The sequence below is a fragment of the Phyllobates terribilis genome, unplaced genomic scaffold (assembly GCF_046119375.1).
Source record: "Phyllobates terribilis strain yellow unplaced genomic scaffold, ASM4611937v1 Scaffold_8__6_contigs__length_399053987, whole genome shotgun sequence".
NCBI classification, from domain to species: domain Eukaryota; kingdom Metazoa; phylum Chordata; class Amphibia; order Anura; family Dendrobatidae; genus Phyllobates; species Phyllobates terribilis.
This window is the reverse complement of record NW_027362768.1, coordinates 247,245,144-247,270,088: the sequence shown is the minus strand read 5'-3', so window position 1 is coordinate 247,270,088 and position 24,945 is coordinate 247,245,144. Positions and strand designations below refer to the sequence as shown.

Sequence of the window (24,945 nt, the reverse complement as noted above, 5' to 3'; positions counted from 1 at the left end):
TCAGGGAAATTGTTAATATATAAATATAGTGTGTGCGCATACAAACAGAAACTAGTAGCCTGGACACAATGAGTAAGACACAATATAATACAAACTAGATGGTGGCCCGATTCTAACGCATCGGGTATTCTAGAATATGTCCCCCGACAGTGGCGTACTTATTTTAAATCTGCCGCCAATTGGCCGGAGACCGTGTTTAAATTTGGCGCCACAATCGCAGATTGGTAGCGGCGGGAGGCCGGAAGCAATCAACAGAGCGGTGTTTAAATTTGGCACAGATATAAATGATTGGCCGGGGGCTGCGACCAATCAGCGAACAGTGTTAGTGAGGACTGGGGAGCATCCACCTGCCTTATAATGCCCCATGCAGGATGTAACTTTCCCCCCCCCCCATATAATGCCCCATGCAGGATGTCACATCCCCCCCTCCCTTATAATGCCCCATGAAGCATGTCACATCCACCCCCCCATATAATGCCCCATGCAGGATAATGTCCCACGCAGGATGTCACATCCCCCCTCCTTTATAATGCCCCATGCAGGATGTCATCCCCGCTCTCCCTTATAATGCCCCATGCAGGAAGTCACATCCCCCCTATATTACCTTATAATGCCCCATGCAGGAAGTCACATCCCCCCTACATAATACCCCATGCAGGAAGTGACATCCCCCCTATATAATGCCCCATGGAGGAAGTCACATCCCCCCATAATGCCCCATGCAGGATGTCACATCCCCCCAGTAGAGCCCCATGCAGGATGTCACATCCCCCCCTCCCTTATAATGCCCTATGCAGGATGTCACTCCCCCCCCCACCATATAATGCTCCATGCAGGATGTCACATCCCCCCCTCCCTTATAATGCCCATTGCAGGATGTCACTCCCCCCCCCACCATATAATGCTCCATGCAGGAAGTCACATCCCCTCCTCCCTTATAATACCCCATGCAGGAAGTCACATTCCCCCTCTATAATGCCCCATGGAGGATGTTACATCACCCCATAGTGGCCCATGCAGGATGTCACATCCCCCCTCCCTTATAATGCCCCATGCAGGATGTCACATCCCCCCTATATAATACCCCATGCAGGATGTCACATCCCCCCCATAGTGACCCATGCAGGATGTCACATCCCCCCCCCTCGCTTATAATGGCCCCTCCAAGATGTCACACACCCCCACCCCACCATTCAATGCCCTATGCCCCCATACAATAAAAAAAAAAAAAAAATCCAATACTCACTTCACTTCTCAGCTGCTGCTCTGGACTCCAGCGTAGCCGGCATCTTCCCGCTCTGCGCTGTGACCGCTCAGGAGAGAGCGCAGTGTAAAGACGTCACCGCGCTCTCTGACCTGAGACGTCACAGAGCAGCAGCGGAAGAGACAGGAGCTGCTGCGGAGGCACGGGGAGGGGCAAGTATGTCGCCGGGGCCCTGAGCAAGCGGGGGGAGGGGAGGAGAGGGGAGAGGAGGGGAGAGGAGGAGAGGGGAGGGGCGTCACTTGCCGTCAGGAGATCAGCGGCCATAGCCGCTGATCTCCCGACGGTAGCCGCATGGAGGTCAGCGGCGCCTCCGGTCGGGGGACTTATGCTGCGAGTAGCCGGCTGCATCGCCGCTGACCTCCGTGCGGCAATGAGCCGCTAACGGCCGCCATCTTTTTCTGAAATGCCGCGTCGCTGATTGGCCGCAGCCGGACCAATCAGCGACGCGGGATTTCCTGGACAGAAAGACAGACAGACGGGATAAGACAATTATATATAATTAGATGTGACAAAGTAAAATGAGAGAAATAACTCCCTAGTTAGGAATGGACATAAAGCTCACACACTATTAAAGAGAATCTGTCTGAAGGGTTTTGTTTAATCTGACAGCAGCATGAGGTAGAGACCGAGACCCTGATTACAGCGATGTATCGCTTTGTTTACTGGGTGCAGCAGTTGTGAGGCTGTGTGCCCACGATGCGGATTTAATGAGTTTCCGTGGCGCCATTTCCACCGCAAAAACGCATGTTAATTTGTCTGCCATGTTTCTCAATGATAATCCGCATGTGCCATGCACATGCTCATGCACATGCTGCGGAAATTTCCGCTGCTGATTATCATTGCGGAAAAATCCGCAGCACAACCATTTCTTCTGCGTAATTGCGGCAAAATCACCGCCATTGACTTGCATTAAACCGCATAACATCCACATGCATACATGTATGTTATGCGGTTCAATGTGCGTATGGTACCGGGGTCTGGAGAAGAGGAGACTCTCCTCCAACCCGGATACCATTAGTAAAAAAAAATAATTAAAACGTAAAAAATAAAAAAAACACATTATACTTACCTCTCCCGTGGCGCCCGGTCTCCTTCTCTGGTGGCGTCCTCTGTCATCGGCATCCCGCGGTGTTCTGAAAGGACCTGCAGTGATGTAATTTAGTCATGTGATGGTCACGCTACCGCTGACGTCGGCGGTCGCATGACTTGTCAGCTGACTAAATGACGTCAACACAGGTCCTTTCAGAACACCGTGGGATGCCGATGACAGAGGACGCCACCGGAGAAGGAGACCGGGGGCCACCGGAGAGGTAAGCATAATTATTTTTTTTCTTTTTTACTATTGATGCTGCATTTAAAGCAGCTTAAGTTGGTCACACAGTATAAATCCATGCCAGTTGCATGGATTTATACTGCGTGACCCACTTGTCAAACACTTTTCCAAGTGATGCTCAAAATCACTTGGAGAAGCGCTTGAAAAAACGCATGCAGAAATGCATGCAAAAACGCTTGACAAACGCTTCTACCTGGCGGAAAAAAAGCATTGAAAAACCGAATGTGTTTTTTCTGCCAAGGAGATGCAGAAATGCTCAGGAAAATTTCTGCATCGTGGGCTCATGGCCTGACTCTTATCAGGCTAAGTGCCCACGATGCAGAAATGCTGCAGATTTTTTACACATCTCCCTGGCAGGAAAAACGCATGCGGATTTTACATGCGTTTTTCCTGCTAGGTAGAAGCGTTTGTCGAGCGTTTTTGCATGTATTTCTGCATGCAGGTTATCAAGCACTTTTCCAAGCGATTTCAGCATCACTTGGAAAATTGCTTGACAATTTGGTCACACTATATAAATCCATGCAACAGGCATGGATTTATAGCGTGTGACCAAGCGAATAGAAAAAAAAAAAAAAAAAAAGAATAAAAATGGTAAAAAATAAACATTATACTTACCTTCCAATGGCCCCCGGTCTCTTGTACGGCTCTCGATGGTCTAAAAGGACTGGCGGTGACGTCATTTAGTCATACGACAGGTCACGCGACCGCTGACGTCAGCAGTCGCGTGACATGTCACATGACTAAATGACGTCACCGCAGGTAGTTTTCGACCATCGAGAGCCATACAAAAGACCGGACGCATCGTACAGGAGACATCAGAAGGTAAGTATAATGTATTTTTTTTTTATTTTAAATTATTTTTTTTTTTACAGGTACTATGGTACCAGGGTCTGGAGGAGAGTCCTCTTCTCCAGACCCGGGTACCATCCGCACATTGAATCGCTTAATATCCACACGTGCACATGTAGTCATGCGGATATTAAGCGATTCAATGCAAGTCAATGGCAGCAAAAACGCTGCTTGTCCGCAAAATTAATGGACATGCCGCGTATTTTTCCGCAATGATAATCCGCAGCGGAAATTGCCGCAGCATGTGCACAGCACATGCGGATTATCATTGGGGACCATGGGGCACGTATTACCAAGCATTTTTTAAGCGTTTTCGCTGCGGAAATTCCGCGGCAAAAACGCTTGAAAAACGCTTAGTGGGCACGCAGCCTCACAGTTTTCACTGCTGCAGGTGAGCAGAGCTCAGTTTAGCGGTGTATACCACAGCTCTCTGTCACTATACAATGTACACAGAGCGCTGCTAAGACGAAGGGAGGGAACATGTGGTCGGAGTAGTATGAGGAAGCTTGTTTTGTAGTGATAATCTCCTGCTGATATAACACTGACTGTATAGACACAGCAAAGGACAACCCAGTAGATTACATTGCAGAAATCAAGGTCTCTGCTCTTACATTATGATGTTCTCAAATTACATAGCAAAAAACCTGCTGACAAATTCCAAATAACAGGCAAGCGAGTGTGGAATAGTTGCTAAAGGGAATTTTACACAGGTAAAATGTGGTGCGGAGGCTATATCATCATATGCTTCTATTTCAGCTTATACCCATCACTAACTTGTTACATATAAAACACAGCTCTACCTACAATCTGATAGCTATTGAGGAAGCTGCGTGGGCCTCTGAGTACCTCTTCCTGGTCTCCAGATATGGTTGGCTAAATCTTTTTTTTTCACGTATGGGATGAGGTCACTATTATTTACTCTTTCTACCAAGCATAGTTTTTTTTTTTTTTTTGACCAGTATCGCTGTCTCCACTACACACCTAGCATTTTTTTTATTTTTTTTAATTCTCTCATCATCCCTTTTAGGCTGTGTCCACATGATCTGGATTTGAAGCAGAAATTTTCTGAACGCTTCTGCATCTCCTTGGCCGTAAAAACGCTGCGGAAATTCCGCACGTTTTTGACTTTTTTTTTTATGCGTTTTCGTAGCTAAATAAAATCATTTGATGGGACATTGCTTAAACCCTTGGAGTACCTTCAGAACTGGCGTGAGTATATTGGTTAATTTAAACAATTAAAGAATGTGTATGTTGTATTTCAAATAAAGTGTTTGCTGTGTGTTTATTTAACTCTTTACTTTAATTAGGTTTGGTCATGAAAAGGTCTGATTGACACCTTGATATTACCAAACAAAAGAGCTAGGTGTCAGCTAGTTCCATTCACCCAATCTTCCTTAGTATTTCTATTAATGTAATTTATGCAGCTGCTGTGCGATGCTATTTTTAGCCTAGGAAGGTGCCATTTGCAAACATGGTCCCTGGCCATCAATAATAGCTCACAGCTGGTTCGTTAGCCACTACGTCCACGATCAGCACTCAGCCGCGCTTTGGACGCACTGTATTTTTGTTGTGTCCAAAACGCGGTGTTCTAATGCCGCACTTTTGTTGTCGGTAAACGTGAATCACTTCAATCGGTCATAATCCGCAGCGGCGACTAGCGTGTCCGCTACAGAAATTGATATGCTGCAGGTGAGTTTGGGTACGTGGATACAGTCAGAAGCCGCTGCAGGTTTGATGCTGTGTTTATACAGTGTCAAACCCGCAGCGTCCAGATGTTACAGTACAGTGGATAGGATCTCTAGAAATTCCATGTCCACTATGCGTGCATCAGAGGCTGAGAATCACCCGCGGACACTGACATGCGGCGTGTCTTTCAGGACTGCAGTATGTCAAATTCTCTTGCACAGTCGCTAGTCTCTGCAACAGAAACGTGACCACTAGAATGTAATGAAAGCGGTAATTCGCATGGTTCACTGAACACATGAGGGTTTACCGGTGTTCAATAGAACGCAGCATTTTGGACACAGCAAAAAATATGCGTCAAAAGCGCTGCTACATACGGATCGTGGGCACAGAGCCTAAAATGTAAAAAAAAAAAAAAAAAGTGTGGGCTCCCAGCGTAATTTTTATAACCAGCAGAGGGAAAGCCGACCGCTGGGGGCTGACATTAGCAGCCGAGGAAGGGGCCATTAGCCAACAATGTTCCCTGGCTATTAAAGAGGTTGTCCACTACTTTATATGAACCCCCCAATGTATACACCCGGGGCCCAGAAGTATTTTTGTAACTACCTTGCGGTACCTTTTCTACCTCTGAGCGGCGCCATCCTTGGCCACTCAGAGGCATCACGTGACCAGTCACTGATGTCACGTCAAGTGAAGCATTACATCAGTGAAGCGCTCCCCGCGGTGGACGGTGGGCAGGGTTACCCAGTGCGTCACACCGAGAATCCACCGCGCGTTTTCCCAGTGAATAAGGAGAGCGAGAGCGTGCAGAGGATGCTGGGTGTGACCCGCTGGGTAACCCCGCCCACAGCCCAGCATCCACCGTGGCACGCATAAGTCAGTACCTCCTGCTGCAGCCGGAACTTGAAGTGACATCAGCGGATGACAGAGCCGGCTGCAGCCGGGGGTCACGTGATACCCGTGAGCGACCAGTAATAGCGCCGCTCACAGGAAGAAAAGGCACCACAAGGTATTTAGAGAAACACTTATGGGCACTGGGGGAATACATTGGGGGACCATATAAAGTAGTGGACAACCCCTTTAATATGAGCCCACAGCTGTTTGTTTAGCCTTTACTGGCTAGATTACTGGGGGACCCCAGAAAAAAAATTGATGTGGGGTCCCCCTATAAAATCTAACTAGCAAAGGCTAAACAGACAGCTGCGGGCTGATATTAATAGCCAGGGAAGGGGCCATGAATACTAGCCCCCTCCGTAGCTATTAATATCACCCCTCAGCAGTCCCAGAAATGGCACATTCATAAGAAGCGCCAAATCTGGTGCTTAGCCTTTGCTCTATAGCGGTGGCGAGTGGGGTAATTGTATTGGCGGCTGACGTGAAGCCCAGGTTAGTAATGGAGGGCGTCTATCTATTTGACATACTTCAAGGACAGAAAACCTTCAAGCTAAAAAAGGCTGCGCCTCTCGCCGCATCAGTGTTCCTGTCCTTGACGGGGGTGCCTCCTTGAACAGCGGCAGGAAGAAAGAAGATCAGAAGTTTGAAAGTTTCCAGACCTAGGCCGACCGACTTCCAGCAGGGCACAGTCTCAGTTAGAAGCACCATGGGGGGCCTGGTATGGTCTCGTCCGTCGTAAGTGGGCTATGACACCTTCACCGTATGGTGGTCGGCAGCAGTAAGTCTTGGATGCGCGATTACAGGGCACAGACTGGAAGTCGGGAACCTGAAGCCACGCCCTGATGAAGCGCAGCTGGACCTTTCACTAGGATCACGGTTTCGGGGGTGGTACCAGAATCTGCCGAGTGCGCTGGCCGGGAGAAAGAGGATCTATTTAGGGAAGGATCGTCGGCCAGACAGTAGCTCATGTAGTTCACAATGGAATCACAACAGCCCTCTCTACAACATCAGCTCACAATGCAGCAGCAGTAGTCACAGCATCTCCAGCCTCTGCGTCAGAAGCGCCCTCAATAGAGACAGCAGCCACGTTCGGACAAGAGTGGTGGACGCTCAAGCACAGTGCGGAGGACCAGGGATTCCAGGTCAAGTTGGCACAGCTCCAGCAGAATAGAAGATTCCGCTGTCTCAATGGGACAAATTTTGGACGACATTCTGTCTCCTGTTCCGGTACCCCTTTATATCCTCTGAGTCATCTACATGAAAGTCTAACCTGTTAATGAGGTTCTCGACCTTTTTCTCTCTCTTCCTCTCCATGTTAGGAGATCCCCTAAAAATGTTCAATCAAATCTAATCACAGGGTCTGTGCTTTGTGTGGTCAGTGGTTAGCCAGGACATGGCCTAAGAGATTGTGCCAATCTTGCAAAGACGAGACTGTCAGAAGAAACTCCTAATTTTTCCTCTAATCTAAGATACCTCATGAAAACATAGGTGGAGAAATCTCTGAGATCACCATCCCACTCAAAGAGAACACCACACACAAGAGATCTCCCACATTGTCCGCTACGGCGGCAGACGAAGGGGTTCTGCAAGACTCTTCCTCGTCTGAAAGTGACTCCGGGAGAGGTCATTGCTTTCCACTAGATGAAGTGGATAATCTAGTAAAAACAATGAGGTCCACAATGGGGTTAGTTGACCATAGAAAAAAAAAAAAAAAAAAAATCAGTGCAAGACAATGTTTGGGACTCTAGATCAGAGAAAACAAAACCTTCCCCATCAATGAGAAGGTTCAAGAACTCATTAACAAAAAATGTGAAAAAAATACAGAAAAAGGGCCCCCTTCCTTCTTCCTTTATGAGGAAGTACCCATTTGATGAGGAAGCAACAACATCTTGGAACAATGCCCACAAGCTTGATGTTGCTATTTCTAAAGCCTCTAAAGTGTTCCCTTCCCTTTGAGGATACAGGGCTACTAAAGTACCTCCAATATAGAAAAATCGATACTTACGTCAAAAGGCACACGGGAGTTGTCTGTGGAGGCCTTAAAGTCGGCCATAGCAGCAATTTGTACAGCCAGATCACTTATGATCTGGTTGAATAGATTAGAAGACCAGCTGAAGTATAATGCACCCATAGACTCCATCCTAGCAACATTCCCAGTAATGAAAGGGCGGGTGGCCTACCTGTCAGATACAGCAAGATTAGCGGCCAGGTCAGCAGCATTCTCTCTCTTAAAATGCTGGCCAGGAGACATACAGGCAAAGGGGAAGTTGTGCTCTCTCCCATGCAAAGAGGATTATTTATTTGGCACAGCCCTGGATAACATCTTCGAGAACACAGGGGATAAAAAGAAGGAGTTCCCAAAGGGGGTTTCGTCAAGCAGCCCTTTTGGAGTGAGAAATGTAACCAAAAGAGGACCTTCAGAGAGCAAGACAAGTAGGATGACCGACCCAAAAAGAATCTTCGGTGGTCCCCCCAGGAGAGCAGAAAAACCTCTAAATGACTTTCCCGGGGGTGGGGTGGGATCTCGCTTCCTTCCAGCCTGGGGAAAAATTTCCTCCAGTGTCTGAACCCTCAACCTAATAAAATCAGGATTTAGACTGGGAGTTTCTAACACACCCAAAGAAATTTGTGATAACGGCCCCACGAGCATCACCTCCAGAGCAACTGGCATTCGAAACAAAGGTCTTAAATCTATTAAGAAAAAATGTCTTGCTAAAAGAGCAGGTGGGGAAAGAGTTCTACACTCCCCTGTTTCTGATACAGAAGCCGGATGACTCCTATAGAACAATATCAACTTAAAAAAAGACTTGAACAAGTTTTTAAGGTTTCCCACATCAAGATGGAGTCAATAAAGTCAGCAATAAAGCTGCTCTTCCCTGGGTATTATATGGCAGAACTGGATCTAAGGGATGCGTATTAACACGTGCCAATACATGCAGGGTTCCAAAAATCCCTTAACAAGAGGCGGTGACAATAGGGGGTAGTCAGGAGGCACTTTCAGTACAATGCCCTTACCTTCGAGTTAGCGGTAGCACCTCGGGTGTTCACAAAGTTGATAGCTGAGGTTACAGACCACCTCCGAGAGAAAAACAGACTGATTGTGTCCTATCTGGACGATTTGCTCATAGTTAGAAACTCATACAATCCTGGTCAACGTCAAGTGGAGGAAACCTGCATCATCTTAAAGTTAAAATGGTATTTGAACATAGAGAACACAAAATTAGACAGTCAAAGGTTGCATATCTTTTTATACTGGACTCTAACCATCAGGAATGTTGTCTACCAGATCAAAAAAGAGAAAGGATAGTCAGTCTCATATCCAAGGCAATACAAAAACCTGTAATGACCCTCAGAAATGCAATGTTCCTACTAGGCTCCCTCACCTCCTGCATCCCGGCGAGAGAGAGAGTGGAACATTCTAGGGATCGAAAAAGCCTTACAAGGAGATCTAGAAGGCTATCTAACACCTCAAGAGGTGATACACTCTTCAGTGGTGGTTCCTCTTCAGCCCGGGAGGAAGTGCCTTGGGTTCCCAACATCACCAGGGTAGTAACCACAGATGCCAGTCCCAGGGGGTGGAGGGCCAATATGGACGACCACCTAATCCAGGGAATATGGTCCGTGGAAGAAAGGAAAGGTTCGGCAAATATGTGGGAGCGGCTGGCAGTGGAGGATGTGCTGAACGGGTTTCTGCTCTTCTTGCAGGGCCACAAAGTGAAAATACTCAGACAACCAAGTCACAGTTGCATATACATAAACTATCAGGGAGGCACTCGCTCCAGAGTCCTTATGAAGATTTTGAATCGGATATTTATGCTGGCAGAAGCGAACATCCGGTCACTGTCCGCCCTACATATCAAAGGAAAGAACATCAAAGCAGACTTCCTGAGCCACAGACAACTACAATAGGGAGAATGGTCCCTAAACATGTTGGTATTCAACCAGATTGTGGCAATGTGGGGTTGTCCAGAGATTGATCTTTTTGCTACCAGACTAAACAGGAAGCTAGAAAAGGTTTTGTTCTCTGAAAATACCCAGGTAGGGGACGCTTTTCTTATCAACTGGGACTTCAGTCTTGAGTACTGCTTTCCTCCTATTTGTCGGATTCCAACGGTGCTAAGAAAGATGAGGGAAGACAGAGCGAGAGTAGTTCTCATAGTCCCTTTCTGGCCCAAAAGACCCTTGTTGTTCTGTGATCAACAGCTTCTTTAGACAGAACCTGTCAAACACTTGGCAGATGAGGTTTTATGTAGATAAATGTAGAGTAATGCATCTAGGACAAAGTAATCCTATTGCTGCATATACATTAAATGGGAGTATACTTGGGACTACAGAACAGGAGAAGGACTTTGGTATTCTGGTTACAAGTAAGCAGAGCAGCAATACTCAATGTTAAGCAGCAGCCGTAAAAGCAAACAATATTTTAGGATGTATAAAAAGAGAAATAAAATCCCGCAATCCCAACGTACCGTTGCCCCTTTATTAATCACTGGTGAGGCCACATCTGGAATATGGGATCCAGTTTTGGGCTCCACTTTTTAAATCGGATATACAGAAGTTAGTGGGCAACAAGTTTACTACAAGGAATGGGTGTACTCTGGAAGGGAAAGTGCCCCACAGAGAAATTCTACAGCTCCTTCAGAAACAAGTTCTTGCGGTTAGTACCCTAAGGCCATGGCCCCACTATCAGTATTTGGTCAGTATTCGGTAAGTATTTTTTTCTCAGGGGTGGGAGCCAAAACCAGGTGAGGAACAATCAGAGAAAAGATATAATAGAAACAAGTGCATTAAATGTGCATTTATCACCCACTCCTGAGAAAAAAAATCCTGACCGAATGCTGACCAAATACGGATAGTGGGGCCGTGGACTAATAGTGCACGTTTCGGCCCTAGGAGCACTGTATAACTTCAACCTAGCAAGGGAACAGGCTCATGTCTAGATTCATCAAGGCATGTGTTAGATCGAGACCTATTCCAGTAACAAACTCCTCTTTGGGAGTTAAATTTAGTATTAAAATGACGTGACGGAATCACCCTTTGGGCCTCTAAGTTTATGGTCTATAAAAACAGTCAACCTGAAAACCATACTGCTGGCAGCCTTAACATCAGCCCGTAGGGTGAGTGATAAACAGGCCCTGTCGGCAGATCCTCCCTTCACCCGGTTTTTGGAGGATCGAGTAATCTTAAAGACGAACCCAGCTTTTTTACCTAAGGTTGTGTCCAAATTTCATAGGTCTCAGGAGATATCATTACCTTCCTTCTGTCCTGACAATAAAAATAGCAAGGAAGAAAAATGTCACACCTTAGACTTTTGTAGATTCTAAATACTGTAGAAGGAATCTCCTAAGTCTTGGAAGAAGGGTAGGGCTCTATTCATCTCCATTCAGGGTTCTGGAAAGTGTTCAAGAGTCTCGAAAGTTAGTTTATCAAGGTGGATAAGGGAAACCATCAAGATAGCCTACACGGGGGCTGGTAGAGTGGCTCCAAAAAAATCTAAAAACCCACTATACAAGAGCGATGGCAGCGTCCTAGGCAGAAAGATCTGATGTATCCATCAAACAAATCTGTAAGGAGGCAACTTGGTCTTCCCCTTCTAGTATGTAGTGCCTATAAAAGGTGGATCTAGAATTGCTTCTCACTAAATTAGAATATCATCAAAAAGTTAATTTCAGTTCTTCAATAAAAAAAAGTGAAACTCATTATATAGAGTCATTACAAACAGTGATCAATTTCAAGTGTTTATTTCTGTTAATGTTGATTATTAGTGATGAGCGAGTATGTTCTGTTAACCCTTTCGCCGAGTATGCTCGGCCGAGCACCGAGTAGTTACAGCTGCTCGGTGATATGTTTGAATCACTCCCGTGTGCATGATTTGCGACTTATTGACAGCTTTAATACATGTGAAGAATGTCTATTTCTTACACATTCCTCACATGTAATAAAGCTGTCAAACGGTCGCAAATCATGCACAGGGGAGTGATTCAAACATATCACCGAACAGCTGTAACTACTCGGTGCTCGGCTGAGCATACTCGGCGAAAAGGTTAACAGAACATACTTGCTCATCACTATTGATTATGGCTTACAGACAATGAAAACACATTCTCAGTAAATTAGAATAATTAACAAAAAACACCGGCAAACGCTTCCTACGTGTTTAAAAGGTCCCTTAGTCTGTTTCAGTAGGCTCCATAATCATGGGGAAGACTGCTGACTTGACAGATGTCCAGAAGGCAGTCATTGACATACTCCACAAGGAGGGTAAGCCACAAAAGGTCATTGCTAAAGAACCAGGCTGTTCAGAGTGCTGTATCCAAGCATATTAATAGAAAGTTGAGTTTGCCATCCAACTTTTTGATGATATTCTAATTTAGTGAGAAGCACTTGTATCTGCTTCCTCTGACCTCACGTTAGGGAGGGACCACAGCCTGCAGAACCCTCCTCCCAAATTCAAATTAATTTTCTGTAATTCTCTCGTTAGTACGGTCATAGGTGACAGAAAAACTGGTAATGTGTTTTTTCAGAACCCATGACAGCACCCTTATATCCCCTCCCCTTACTAAGATGTCCACCTTCAGGTTGGTGAATTTTTTATTCACTTATCGGTGAAAATTTTAAGAATGGTCTCTATAGGTGTATACACTAACTTGGAGGTCCCCTCATGCTCTGTAAACCTACTGATGTGGGAAGAAGCGCCACCCTTTTTATCTTGAAGGTTTCCTGTCCTTGAAGGGCGGATCTCCTCTCGCCATGGTGCGGTCATGGGTTCCGAAAAAACAGTACCGGTAAGTAACATGAGTGTTTCAGCCTAATGCGGTAGCTAAGGAGTTAACCAAGGAAAACAATCAAATTAGAGGAGTGCATCTCTAACCCACCCTTTTATCCCACATACAGGTGAATCTTCGCGAGGAGGGTTTTGTTCAGAGTGTGTATACGAGTCTCTCTTATGCTGTGAGCAACTAGCTTTAGTTCATACAGTTCTCCTACCAAACCATCTCTCTGCCTGAGAATATACCTTTGGCAACAAACTGTAGGTCCACGTGCACGCTCCCACATTGATCACTGTGTCGGAGTCGGAGCTGAAGACTAACCGACCATAACCTGGTTGCTGAGGAGGCTGGCTGATTGTCAATTAGCTGGCAGGCCGAGGAATGGATGGCGGACTTGTCACACGAAGCGTGGATTAGCTAGATAGACTAGCATGAGGCTTTCCACGTCATAGCAGGTGGCTTGAGGGAAGGGGGAGGTGGAATCCGACTCTGCATCAAACCGTAGTTGTTCCCTTAAAATAATTTTCTCGCTTTAACAGCCATTATGGGAACAAGTACATGTTTCCCCAGTTTCTGAAATACCACGAACTTGTGTTGTGACTCAAACCCCCACCTACCTGCAGGAAATTAATGTGTATGACAAACTGAAAAAAAGCAGGTCTTTCTGGACATGACTATACAGAGTTTGTGAATTTTTTTTGTGTTTGGACATTAAAAATTAATGTTATTTAAAAAAAAAAAAATTTCATTTAAAAACTGTCCCTTTATGGAACTTTGATACTGACTACTATGACCAATTGTCTGATACACTGCAATATTCTTGTGTTGAAGTACATTAAACCTGTCAGTTTTACACTGACAAGAATCCTGTTAGGCCCTGCTTATGGCAGGGCCCAACAGGCCACTGTACTTGGCAGACCCCTAAGGTCAGGATTTCACCTCCATCAGCAGGGAAAAGGCTGCCAGTACAGCTAAAGAGAGCCTATTCCTTTCACAACCATTTGGATGACAGAAACAAACAACTGTCCCATAAGGGTTGCCGTGAAGTGGCGGGATGGCTTTCACATTATTTTGATCAAAATTATGTTAACTAAATACACTTTATTATTTATTATTATTTTTGCACTGTGCGATTTATACATTTACTTTCAGTTATTTGGGTATTTTTCTTGTCTTTGGTTTCTCTCTGTTTAATGGCCTTGTGTGTACATGCATTTACATTTTGCATGCACATCAACTTACGTTTCAGTTCAGACCTTCAGGTTTTTTCTTTGCAGTCAGTATGCTTTAGTGCATATAAAAGGGTGTGGCCGCCCTTTGTCTGGCCTGAGACGCTCATTCTGCCTCGGCTTTATGCTCACACTAGGGATCCAGTCTCTCTGCCCTTGTCCATATGTATGTCACTTGACAAATGGTAAGGTTTTTAATATTAGAGTTAGGACTGTCCCATAAGGGTTGCCGTGAAGTGGCGGGATGGCTTTCACATTATTTTGATCAAAATTATGTTAACTAAATACACTTTATTATTTATTATTATTTTTGCACTGTGCGATTTATACATTTACTTTCAGTTATTTGGGTATTTTTCTTGTCTTTGGTTTCTCTCTGTTTAATGGCCTTGTGTGTACATGCATTTACATTTTGCATGCACATCAACTTACGTTTCAGTTCAGACCTTCAGGTTTTTTCTTTGCAGTCAGTATGCTTTAGTGCATATAAAAGGGTGTGGCCGCCCTTTGTCTGGGCTGAGACGCTCATTCTGCCTCGGCTTTATGCTCACACTAGGGATCCAGTCTCTCTGCCCTTGTCCATATGTATGTCACTTGACAAATGGTAAGGTTTTTAATATTAGAGTTAGGACTGTCCCATAAGGGTTGCCGTGAAGTGGCGGGATGGCTTTCACATTATTTTGATCAAAATTATGTTAACTAAATACACTTTATTATTTATTATTATTTTTGCACTGTGCGATTTATACATTTACTTTCAGTTATTTGGGTATTTTTCTTGTCTTTGGTTTCTCTCTGTTTAATGGCCTTGTGTGTACATGCATTTACATTTTGCATGCACATCAACTTACGTTTCAGTTCAGACCTTCAGGTTTTTTCTTTGCAGGATTTGTAGTTAAAATTTGAGGAAAGTAAAGTTGATCGGCACATTCAAAAAATAGATCAAATCTTCAAATGTTCTTAAGTATCAACAATTAAAATCCACATGCTGGTGATAGAAAAAACACCAGCATGTGGATTTTACAAATCACCAGCATGTGGATTTTATAAATCACCAGCATGTGGATTTTAATTGTTTGACACTTAATAATATTTGAAGATTTGATCTATTTTTTGAATGTGCCGATCAACTTTACTTTTCTTGGACTAATTTCCTGACGGTCAGCAGTATTTAAAACAGCATCCATTGCATGCAAAGGAGATTTGGTCATTCACTGCACAGTGAGCGATTTGTTCACTCCTTTTTTTTTTTTAAATTTGAAGGCATGTTCAAAATGGGTTCTTGATCAGAGTTGTGTAGCGAATTCAGCTCCAAAACGAACATGAAAAAATAAATTCTCTTTGCGCAACTATCCACAGGATTGTGCTCAGTAAGCTACATACACTGTCAGGTGGGCGCCATTAAACTGATTAAAATGATACCTTGGTTGATGAAATCCGTCCTGTCATGTCTTTCAGTTTGGGGATAATGATAGGCTCATGCTCCAGGGCTGCGCTATCTGGTGCTCTGCTTAAATATTCATCTGTATGCTCTTATGACAGCTCACTGTGCCTTCACCAACCTGCCTCCCATTTTACCTAGTCCCACACTACTAGACGCATTATGTAAAATAGGAGGCAGGTCAGTGAAGGCACAGTGAGCTGTCATAACAGCATACAGATGAATATGTAAGCAGAGCACCAGATAGAGTGCCCCCCACAGGCCGCCCCAAAGCATGAACACATCATTATCTCCAAACTGAGAGTAAAGATTACACAAGAGCCACAGGACGGATTTCATCAACCAAGGTATCATATTAATCAGTGTAATGTTGCCCACCTGACCGTGTATGTAGTTTACGGAGCACAATCCCGCTGACAGGTGCGCTTTAAATAAGACTGACTAATCTCAATAAGTAAACAAACCTAGTGCATATGGTACTGTTTTTTGATGACCTAATCAATTGAAGCAGAAAACTCCCCATACAAAGAAAGCATTTTTGCAGGGTGTCAGTCACCCCCAAAATACATTTTAAATGGGCTATGTTGTAGAGGACAGAGCCCCTATAAAAACCTTAGTGTCTGTTATTGGTACAGTGCCTGAGAAAATAGTTTGTATGCAAATGAGGCACACCCTTGGTGTTTCCAAGAGAGTAATGCAGTGTTACTTCTCATTTGCATACTGGTGGGGGACAGGGGGGGTCTTCACTTACTTCTGATTGACCATGCTTGCTTCCCAGAGCGAGCACTGACTTGATACTGCCAGCATGTATGCGCATGTGTAATGACATAGCTTGTGCAGAGAACTCCTCTCTGAAGCCGCTCCTTACACTTCCAGGTGTATCACTGTAAAGAGCGGTATCAGCAGAAAAAAAGACAGGGAGGAGAATGTGCCTGGACATGCTGTGCGTGCACGGCTGAAAACGGGCAATGTCCGTACACAAGCTGGCAGCATTTAAATAGTGCTAAATGAGGAACAAATGAGAAGGTGTAATGGTGCACCAAACAGTGCAATGTAGCCCCCTCATTTGAGAAAATAACTTAATTTGTATGCAAACAAACACTGTACAAGTCGTGACGGACTCACTTTAAAAGGGGATGCTTTTCAGCTGTTACTTTGGGCAGAACGCTGATGACACTGCCCATAGCAGGGCGGAGAAGGTAGGCATAATCCTAATTAACATACAGGATTAAAAGTCTATTTCTCAGCAACAAGACCACAGCTATTCTATCACCTTAAAAATAGTCTGGGTGAAATGGTGGATGAGGATGAGGAAAAAGCCAATATGCTAAATGATTATTTTTCAACAGTATTTACACAAGAAAAACGCATGACAGAAAACATGATCAGTGATAACAAAAATTCTCCATTAAATGTCACTTGCTTAACCCAGCAGGAAGTACGGCGACGTCTAAAAATCACTAAAGTTGACAAATCCCTGGGCCCGGATGGGATACACCCGTCAGTACTGCAGGAATTAAGTAACGTCATAGATAGACCATTATTTTTAATCTTTAAAGATTCCATAATAACAGGGTCTGTACCACAGGACTGGCGTATAGCAAATGTGGTGCCAATATTCAAAAAGGGGACAAAATCCGAACTTGGAAATTATAGGCCAGTAAGCTTAACCTCTACTGCGGCTAAAATCCTGGAGGGTTTACTAAGAGATGCTATACTAGAGTATCTGAAGAAGAATAACCTCATGATCCATAATCAACATGGGTTTACGAGGGACCGTTCCTGTCAAACTAATCTGATCAGTTTTTATGAAGAGGTTAGCTCTGGACTAGACCAAGGAAATGCAGTGGATGTTGTGTATATGGACTTTTCAAAAGCTTTTGATACGGTTCCACACAAAAGGTTGATACATAAAATGAGAACAATGAGGATAGGGGAAAATATATATAAGTGGGTTAAGAACTGGCTCAGTGATAGGAAACAAAGGGTGGTTATTAATGGAACACACTCAGACTGGGTCACAGTTAACAGTGGGGTACCACAGGGGTCAGTATTGGGCCCGCTTCTTTTTAACATATTTATTAATGCCCTTGTAGGGGGCATACAGAGTAGTATTTCAATATTTGCAGATGACACTAAACTCTGCAGGGTAATCAATACAGAGGAGGACAATTTTATATTTCAGGAGGGTCTATGTAAACTAGAAGCTTGGGCTGATAAATGGCAAATGAGCTTTAATGGGGATAAATGTAAGGTAATGCGCTTGGGCAAAGGAAATAAAATGTATAATTATATGCTTAATTGTAAAACACTGGGCAAAACTAACTGAAAAAGACCTGGGTATATTGGACGACAGGCTCATGTTTGGTGGCCAGTGTCAGGCAGCTGCTGCAAAGGCAAATAAAATAATGGGATGCATTAAGAGGCATAGATGCTCATGAGGAAAACATTTTACCTCTATACAAGTCACTAGTGCGACCACACTTAGAATACTGTGTACAGTTCTGGTTTCCGGTGTATAAGAAAGACATAGCTGAACTAGAGCGGGTGCAGAGAAGAGCGACCAAGGTTATTAGAGGACTGGGGGGTCTGCAATACCAAGGCAGGTTATTACACTTGGGGTTATTTAGTTTGGAAAAAATGAAGGCTTAGGGGTGATCTTATTACTATGTACAAGTATATGAGGGGACAGTACAAAGACCTTTCTACTGATCTTTTTACTCTGAGGCCTGAGACGGGGACAAGGGGGCATCTTCTACGTCTGGAGGAAAGAAGGTTTAATCATAATCACAGACGCGGATTCTTTACTGTAAGAGCAGTAAGACTATGGAACTCTCTGCCGCATGATGTTGTAATGAGTGATTCACTACTAAAATTTAAGGGCCTGGATGCCTTTCTTCAAAAGTATAATATTACAGGTTATATATACTAGATTCCTTGATAGGGAGTTGATCCAGGGAACTAGTCTGATTGTCCTATGGAGTCAGGAAGGAATTTTTTTCCCCAATGTGGAGCTTGGTGTTTGCCACATGTTTTTTTTTTTGCCTTCCTCTGGATCAACATGTTAGGCTATGGGTTGAACTAGATGGACTTAGTCTTCCTTCAACCTTAAAAACTATGTTATTATGTTAAATGTATGCCCATAGTAATCGCTTAAAAGCGTTCCAGGGGGTGAAAAATTCATTTTTCCAGCAATTTTTTTTATTATAAATTCATTTCTCCTTTGGTACGTATTTTAATGCACACAGTGAACATGCAGTACTTTACAGATAGTAGAAGAACGCTGCCTTTTCCAGTTTCCAGCGCAGCTCCAGTTTTCTCCTGTGCCACATAACCACGGCTCTTTCTTACCGGCTCATACCACAGATTGTTACGTCCTTTCTTAATGTAAGATGAGAGCCTCGTTACAACTCTCAGACTTACATTTTGTGGACCAGATGTCACTTTCTCAAAAGTGGTGTGAGTCAGCTGGTCACAATCCATGAGAGGAAAGGAGCACAGCTGAAAACTACAGAAGACAGGCAAGCATTCTAACAAGATGTTATTGATAAACTAGCAAATGGTGAAAAAATAAGTTTCCCCAGAATAAGGTGTTGTCCACTAATCAGAAAACCCCGTCTCAATCACTATATTTCCCCCAATTAAAATAACAGCTATACTCCCCTCCAATGCTGGGCCATTCCAGCGCTGTCAGCACAGTCTCTCCTTGGGCTTGAGTAACTTATATCCCGTGGTCCCTGCTGCCATTTCACTCAACTCCTTTAGAGAGATCTGACATCTGGAGAAAGATGCGCCGGCTATCACTGCCTCCGGTTGTCAGATTTGTCCTAAGGAGGGTGGAGTGAAGCCTGACTGGCTGCTGGGATTGTGTGACCTACAGTAAGACCAGAGCTCAGAAAGCGCAAACACCTTAGAACGGTGCCTGCACCGGAGGCGAATATGCTGGGAATTTTAACTGGGGGTTACAGTTACTGAGTAGTGGACAACCTCGGTAATATTAGTTTTTCAGTCAGAAAAAAAATCAGACTGACCATAGTAGACACATTGTAATAACACTAAGGAAAAATTCATCAAGAAGTTTTGGCAGAACACTGGTGTAGAACACCTTTCAATGGCACAAACTTGTTGACCAACACAAAGCTGCACAAAAATATTGCAACTTTTGGAATTTTACGACAGATTCAGATAGCTCTGCCGAAGTAGGCAAAGTTGGGGCAGATTGGGTGTAGCAAAGCCCGTCCAATAAATTCTGTGAACATTATGGCACAAGTTATGCCAGAGATCTTACTCCAGTACTGCAAGCTTCTTTCACATGAGGAACATAGGACCCAATCTCATGACTGGTTGGTGACCCAGTGATCCAATGCACACTCAATTTTTTCACCTCATTTGTATAGGCGACAATGGGGCATGCTACATCAACATTTAAAAGAATGCTTAACTTTTCTAGATTACTTCTAATATTTATTTATTCTAATTATAAATTATAGTAACTAAACCACATCATACCCATCACTGTAGGCTGCAGCAGCTGCTGCAGCGGCGGTGGCTGCTGTGGCAGCAGTAGCTGGTTGAGTGTACCTGTAGGCTGCATATCCACCCTGTTTATAAAAGAAAGTTGTTAGAACTCTTGTTTAATTTTAAAGCAAATAGACAAAACAGGTTTTGGATTATAAGAATGTTATATACAATATTATAAAGACATTTCAGCAGGCAGAAACGAAAACTAGATTCTAGGTTTCAATCATTTAGAAAAATCTAATGTGTGAGTTTTGGCTAAATACTAAAAAGCAAACCTTCGTGCAGATTTAATAGTTTTATAAAGGCATGGGCATGTGAAGTACTTGTACCACTATCTACCTTGGACTGAATGACCTGTTCAGCATACTGTATTTACATAAACCATGATAATGCAGATGGCCACTATTATTGCATTATTTGTCACACAATCTATTATGGAACATAAATTAGCACAGTAGTTTATTTTTTCCCCACACTTATTACATTCAAAATGGTACTCAATCTTCCTGCGATCTGTTGGCATTCATTTCATACACTTTTTAATAAAGGGATTAGGAACAGCTTTACTTGCTAACACAACGATTCTTCTCTCAGCCTTAAACTATTACTGTTTTTAGACTAGAAAACACTTTCTAGCACAAAAAAAAAAAAAAAAAAACCTTCACAAAAGGAAAACCTTTAGTATTCACCTTAGTGGCCATTATGAAAATTGCAAGATTTGTGTTATTAATATAAGTGGCAAAACACATTTTTAAGAATGTTTATATTTTCAAATTAAACGTTAATTTCATAAGAATGTCAGTTTAAACAATAGGTCATTTTCGAATTACTCTTCTTTAAGTCATGGAAGTAAGTCCCTCACGGATAACGCAAATTTAGGGACTGCAGCCCAGAGTAGGCAAAAGCAAGCACAGAACAGCTATTAAACCCGCACCAGCATTCAGCCTAAATTGACAAAAGAAGAGTGCTTAAAAGGAATCTGCCAACAGGTTTTTACTATGTAATCTGAGAGCAGCATGAGGTAGGACATAAGACCCCAATTCCAGCCATGTGTCAATTAAGAGGCATTTATACTACAATAAAATCGTAAATGAGCATGGTTAAAGATGCTTGTTTCACAATTATCTTGCTGTATAAGGCCTCTTTCACACATCCGGATTTTTCTGGTACTGGAAAAAACAATACCGGAGATATCCATGTGTATGATGGGTGTGGCACACGTATGGCAACTGTGTGCCGCATCAGTATCACACGTACCAGCGCCTGGGAATCAGCGGTACAGTTAGCACTGTTCCCAAGCGCCGGGTGCTGAATGCTGCCCTCATCATTGTCCCCTACGATCAGCATGAGCAAGGGACAATGGTGAGAGTAGTATCCTGCTGCCTTTTGTGTCCAGGTATAAAAATATGAGTAAAACAAAAAAATCCTTATACTCACCTGTCCAAAGATGTCCCCTGCTGTAATCCACCTGACCACTCATGCCGAGGAGCCGGGGAAAATGACTCGCTGCAGCGAGCGGTGTCCTGTCACTCACTGAGCTCAGCACAGAGAAGGGACCCGCTCGCTGGAGCAAGTCATTCTCCCTGGTGTGAGCGATCAAATGGATTACAGTTGAGGCCCTCTACAGCTCCATACCCCATGATAAAAGAGGTCTTGCAGTAGAGCATTACTTGGGGACAAGAGCTATACATCTGTAACCACATAACATCTTGGTGGTGGATATTTTTAACTTCATCTTGAGGCACAATTTTTTTTCTATTTGATGGACGAGTCTTCCAGCAGCTCAGGATTACAGCAATGGGAAGTCCATGTGCCCCTACTTATGCAAATTTATTCCTGGGCTGGTAGGAGAAGAGTGATATTCTCAGAACATCTGGAACAATGGACTGCGTTCATTTCACTATGGTTGCACTACAAAACATTAAAAAAATAATTATATAAATATGGTAGCGCTGTAATCTTACTGACCCGAAGAATTAAGCAGTCTCATCACTTTTACCAGACGGTAAACTGCATTTATAAAAAATGTAAAAAAAAAGCGATAAATCCTGACTTGCTGATTTTTGTTATTTTGCCTCACAAAAATGAGTACAGAAAGCAATCAAAAAAGCTGTGCCCGAAAATGGTACTAAGTAGCCAACTTAACCCGCAATAAACAAGCCCTCATATGACTGTAAGCAGAAATATAGAAAGAAAAAAGCTTTAAAAAAAAAAAAAAAAAAAAAAAGCAATGCACATTTTTTTCCCCCAAAAACAAGTATTTTTAGTGTGTGATAGCAGCCAAACAAAAAACTTAAATCTGTTATTGCTGTAATCGCACTGACCCAAAGAATAAAGTTGTCTAATCAATTATACTCTGGCCATGCATACCAGGATTGGGGATGAGGGGGGCAATACTTACCAAGAATGGGAAATTTACCAGTAGCTGCTTAATTTCCCACCCTAGGCTTATACTCGAGTCAATAAGTTTTCCCCTTTTTTGTGGTAAAATTAGGTGCCTCGGCTTATATTCGAGTATATACTGTATATAGGTTTTGTAAATGGTTGGAAAAATGGAAAATTGCTGATAATTTTTTTTTTTTTTTGTTAGGAAGTTAGAAGGATTAAAAGTTTGTTTTAAAAGTGATGCTAATGTAAAGTAGACACATGAGAATTATTATTAACTATTTTGTGTGATATAACTATATGATTTGGCATACAAATTCAAAGTTTGAAACTTGCGAAATTTTCAAACTGTCAAATTTTCGATATTTTCATAAATAAAAGCAAATCATATTGACCAAAATTTACCACTAACAAAGTACAATGTGTCACGAAAAAAAACAATCTAAGAATCACTGGGATATGTTGAAGCGTTCCAGAGTTATTACTTCAAAGTGAAGAATGTCAAATTTTAAAAAGGTCATTATTGTACAAAGTGGCTCGGTCCTTAAGAGGTTAAACATGTAATTATTGTGGTGTATAGCCACATTTGTTATCAATCAATGCTTATTTATAGCGCCTTTATAGTAGTCCACGTAATAAAACTAACATTTAATATGGGCACAGTGCAGTATATTTTAGGTAGTAGCGCTGACAGTTTTATAGGGTGCTATACACCTGGATGGAAGTGCCTTTCAGGGAAAATAAATTATAATATTTCAAAAAATATAGATGACTGGAATACAGTGACTAGTGTTTGCAGGGATCAAATCATGAAAAATGAGAGGTCTCAAAATGGAAATATAGGTGGGAGTGTGTTTACTCTATTAATTTGAAGACGCTTTATATTTGTTTTCAGTGCATAGAGTTACACCACTGTAGTTTGAGCTTCTGTTCTATTCCAAAATAGAGCATCTGGATATATATTTGACCCATATTTGAATGTAGGGACTAGATGGATGAAGTACTCCCAACTTACATAATTAGTGGTGTACAGCAATTGCTTTCACTAAGCACCCGATTAAACTCAGTGAAGGCTATTGTCCCCTATACAATGACCTCGAGTACCCTTTATTGAATATTAGTCTCTTACATAAGATTTTTAGTGTCTACTGATTAGGAATCTGAGTAATAGGGAAGAGAAAACACATTGAGACCAATCACCTAAGACAACTATTCTAGTCTAGATCTCCGAATTGGAGACTGATCTGAATACAGACTATTGTTTTTATTATTTTAGTCACTTCCCAGATATTATACTGGCTTTTGAGATACACCGTGCATTTTTGTAGTAATATTTGGAGTTAGCTTCTGTTAGTTTAATTAAACTAAGTTTTAATGTTAATTTATTGCCAATGAATCTAAATTAGGGGATCTATTAGTCCTTACAGTGATCAGCATGACATTGGCAGAAATGCCTCGTTCACAGCACAGCAGTAGAGACGCCGCTGCTCTGTCAACAGGAGCGGTCAGTGACCCCCTGTGCCGAAAGATCTGTGCTGGGCAAAACAGTCAGGGAGTTAGCAACTGCCTGGCTGTCCGCTCTCAGGCCCACAGTAAAAAGTTATTAGTTGTGGAGAACCCCTACAACACACTCAAGCAGAGGGCACACCACCTATTATCACATGTTATGATAGTAGTAAGTGCGCTTCAAAGATCCTACTATTCTAGTTTCCACCCTACATCCCCCAGTGACCAGATTTACTGTTCGGCCACAGCCCCACTATCAGTATTTGGTCAGTATTCGGTCAATATTTTTTCTCAGGAGTGGGAGCCAAAACCAGGAGTGGGCGATAAATGCAGAATTGGTGACTTGTTTCTATTATACCTTTTCTCTGATTGTTCCCCACTATTTTTACGCTACCATGGCAGTCAGGGGCCTGCTGAAGGCCTCTGCCACCTTAATACCAATGTGAAGCTCAGCCTAAGGAGAACGGGATTTTTACTATATCCTACAATATTGTGTTGTTGCAGAATATAGTATAAGCTATCAAACTTTTTCAGTCGCCTTAGGTGACTTGAACCCACAAGAGTGAACAATTAAAAAATAAAAAAAAGTTAGACTATTAAAATGAATTATTCACTTTTACGGGTTCATAATCCACTCAACTTTAACAATTATTTGATTTACTTATTTTTTCATTGATGCATCTGTAAAAATCCAGTCTATGAAAATAAAAAGTTAACCCATACAGTATATATCAAAAAATAGAAAAAAAAAAAGTTTGTATGTACCTCAAAAATTGGAATCCATAAAATAGTCCTCAACACCACTTCATGGACGGAAAAATAAAAATGTTATGGTCTAGAAAAATGGCGACAAATCAAATTTTTTTTTTCACCATTTAAAAAATAAATAAATTCATGCAACTTTGGTATTTCTGTAATACAAACCATGAGAATATAACCAGGTCATTTATATTATACAAAAAAAATAATTTTTTTTACCATTTTATCCCACTAGAACTCTTCCTGCAGAAAAAAAAACCCTCATACAGCCATGTCAACAGACAAGTAAAGATTATGGGTCTTGGAAGAAA

General features: G+C 42.7%; 1 protein-coding gene across 13 annotated transcripts in view; it reads right to left on the bottom strand.

Annotated features, from left to right (window-relative positions):
- Positions 1 to 24,945, bottom strand: part of RBFOX2 (RNA binding fox-1 homolog 2) — a 431,053-nt gene that overhangs the window by 75,904 nt on the left and 330,204 nt on the right. For all 13 annotated transcript variants that reach the window (XM_073644115.1, XM_073644117.1, XM_073644109.1 and 10 more), the window contains one exon: positions 19,973 to 20,064. In XM_073644115.1, coding sequence (XP_073500216.1) covers positions 19,973 to 20,064 — 92 coding nt within the window. The remainder of the gene's footprint in view (positions 1 to 19,972; positions 20,065 to 24,945) is intronic.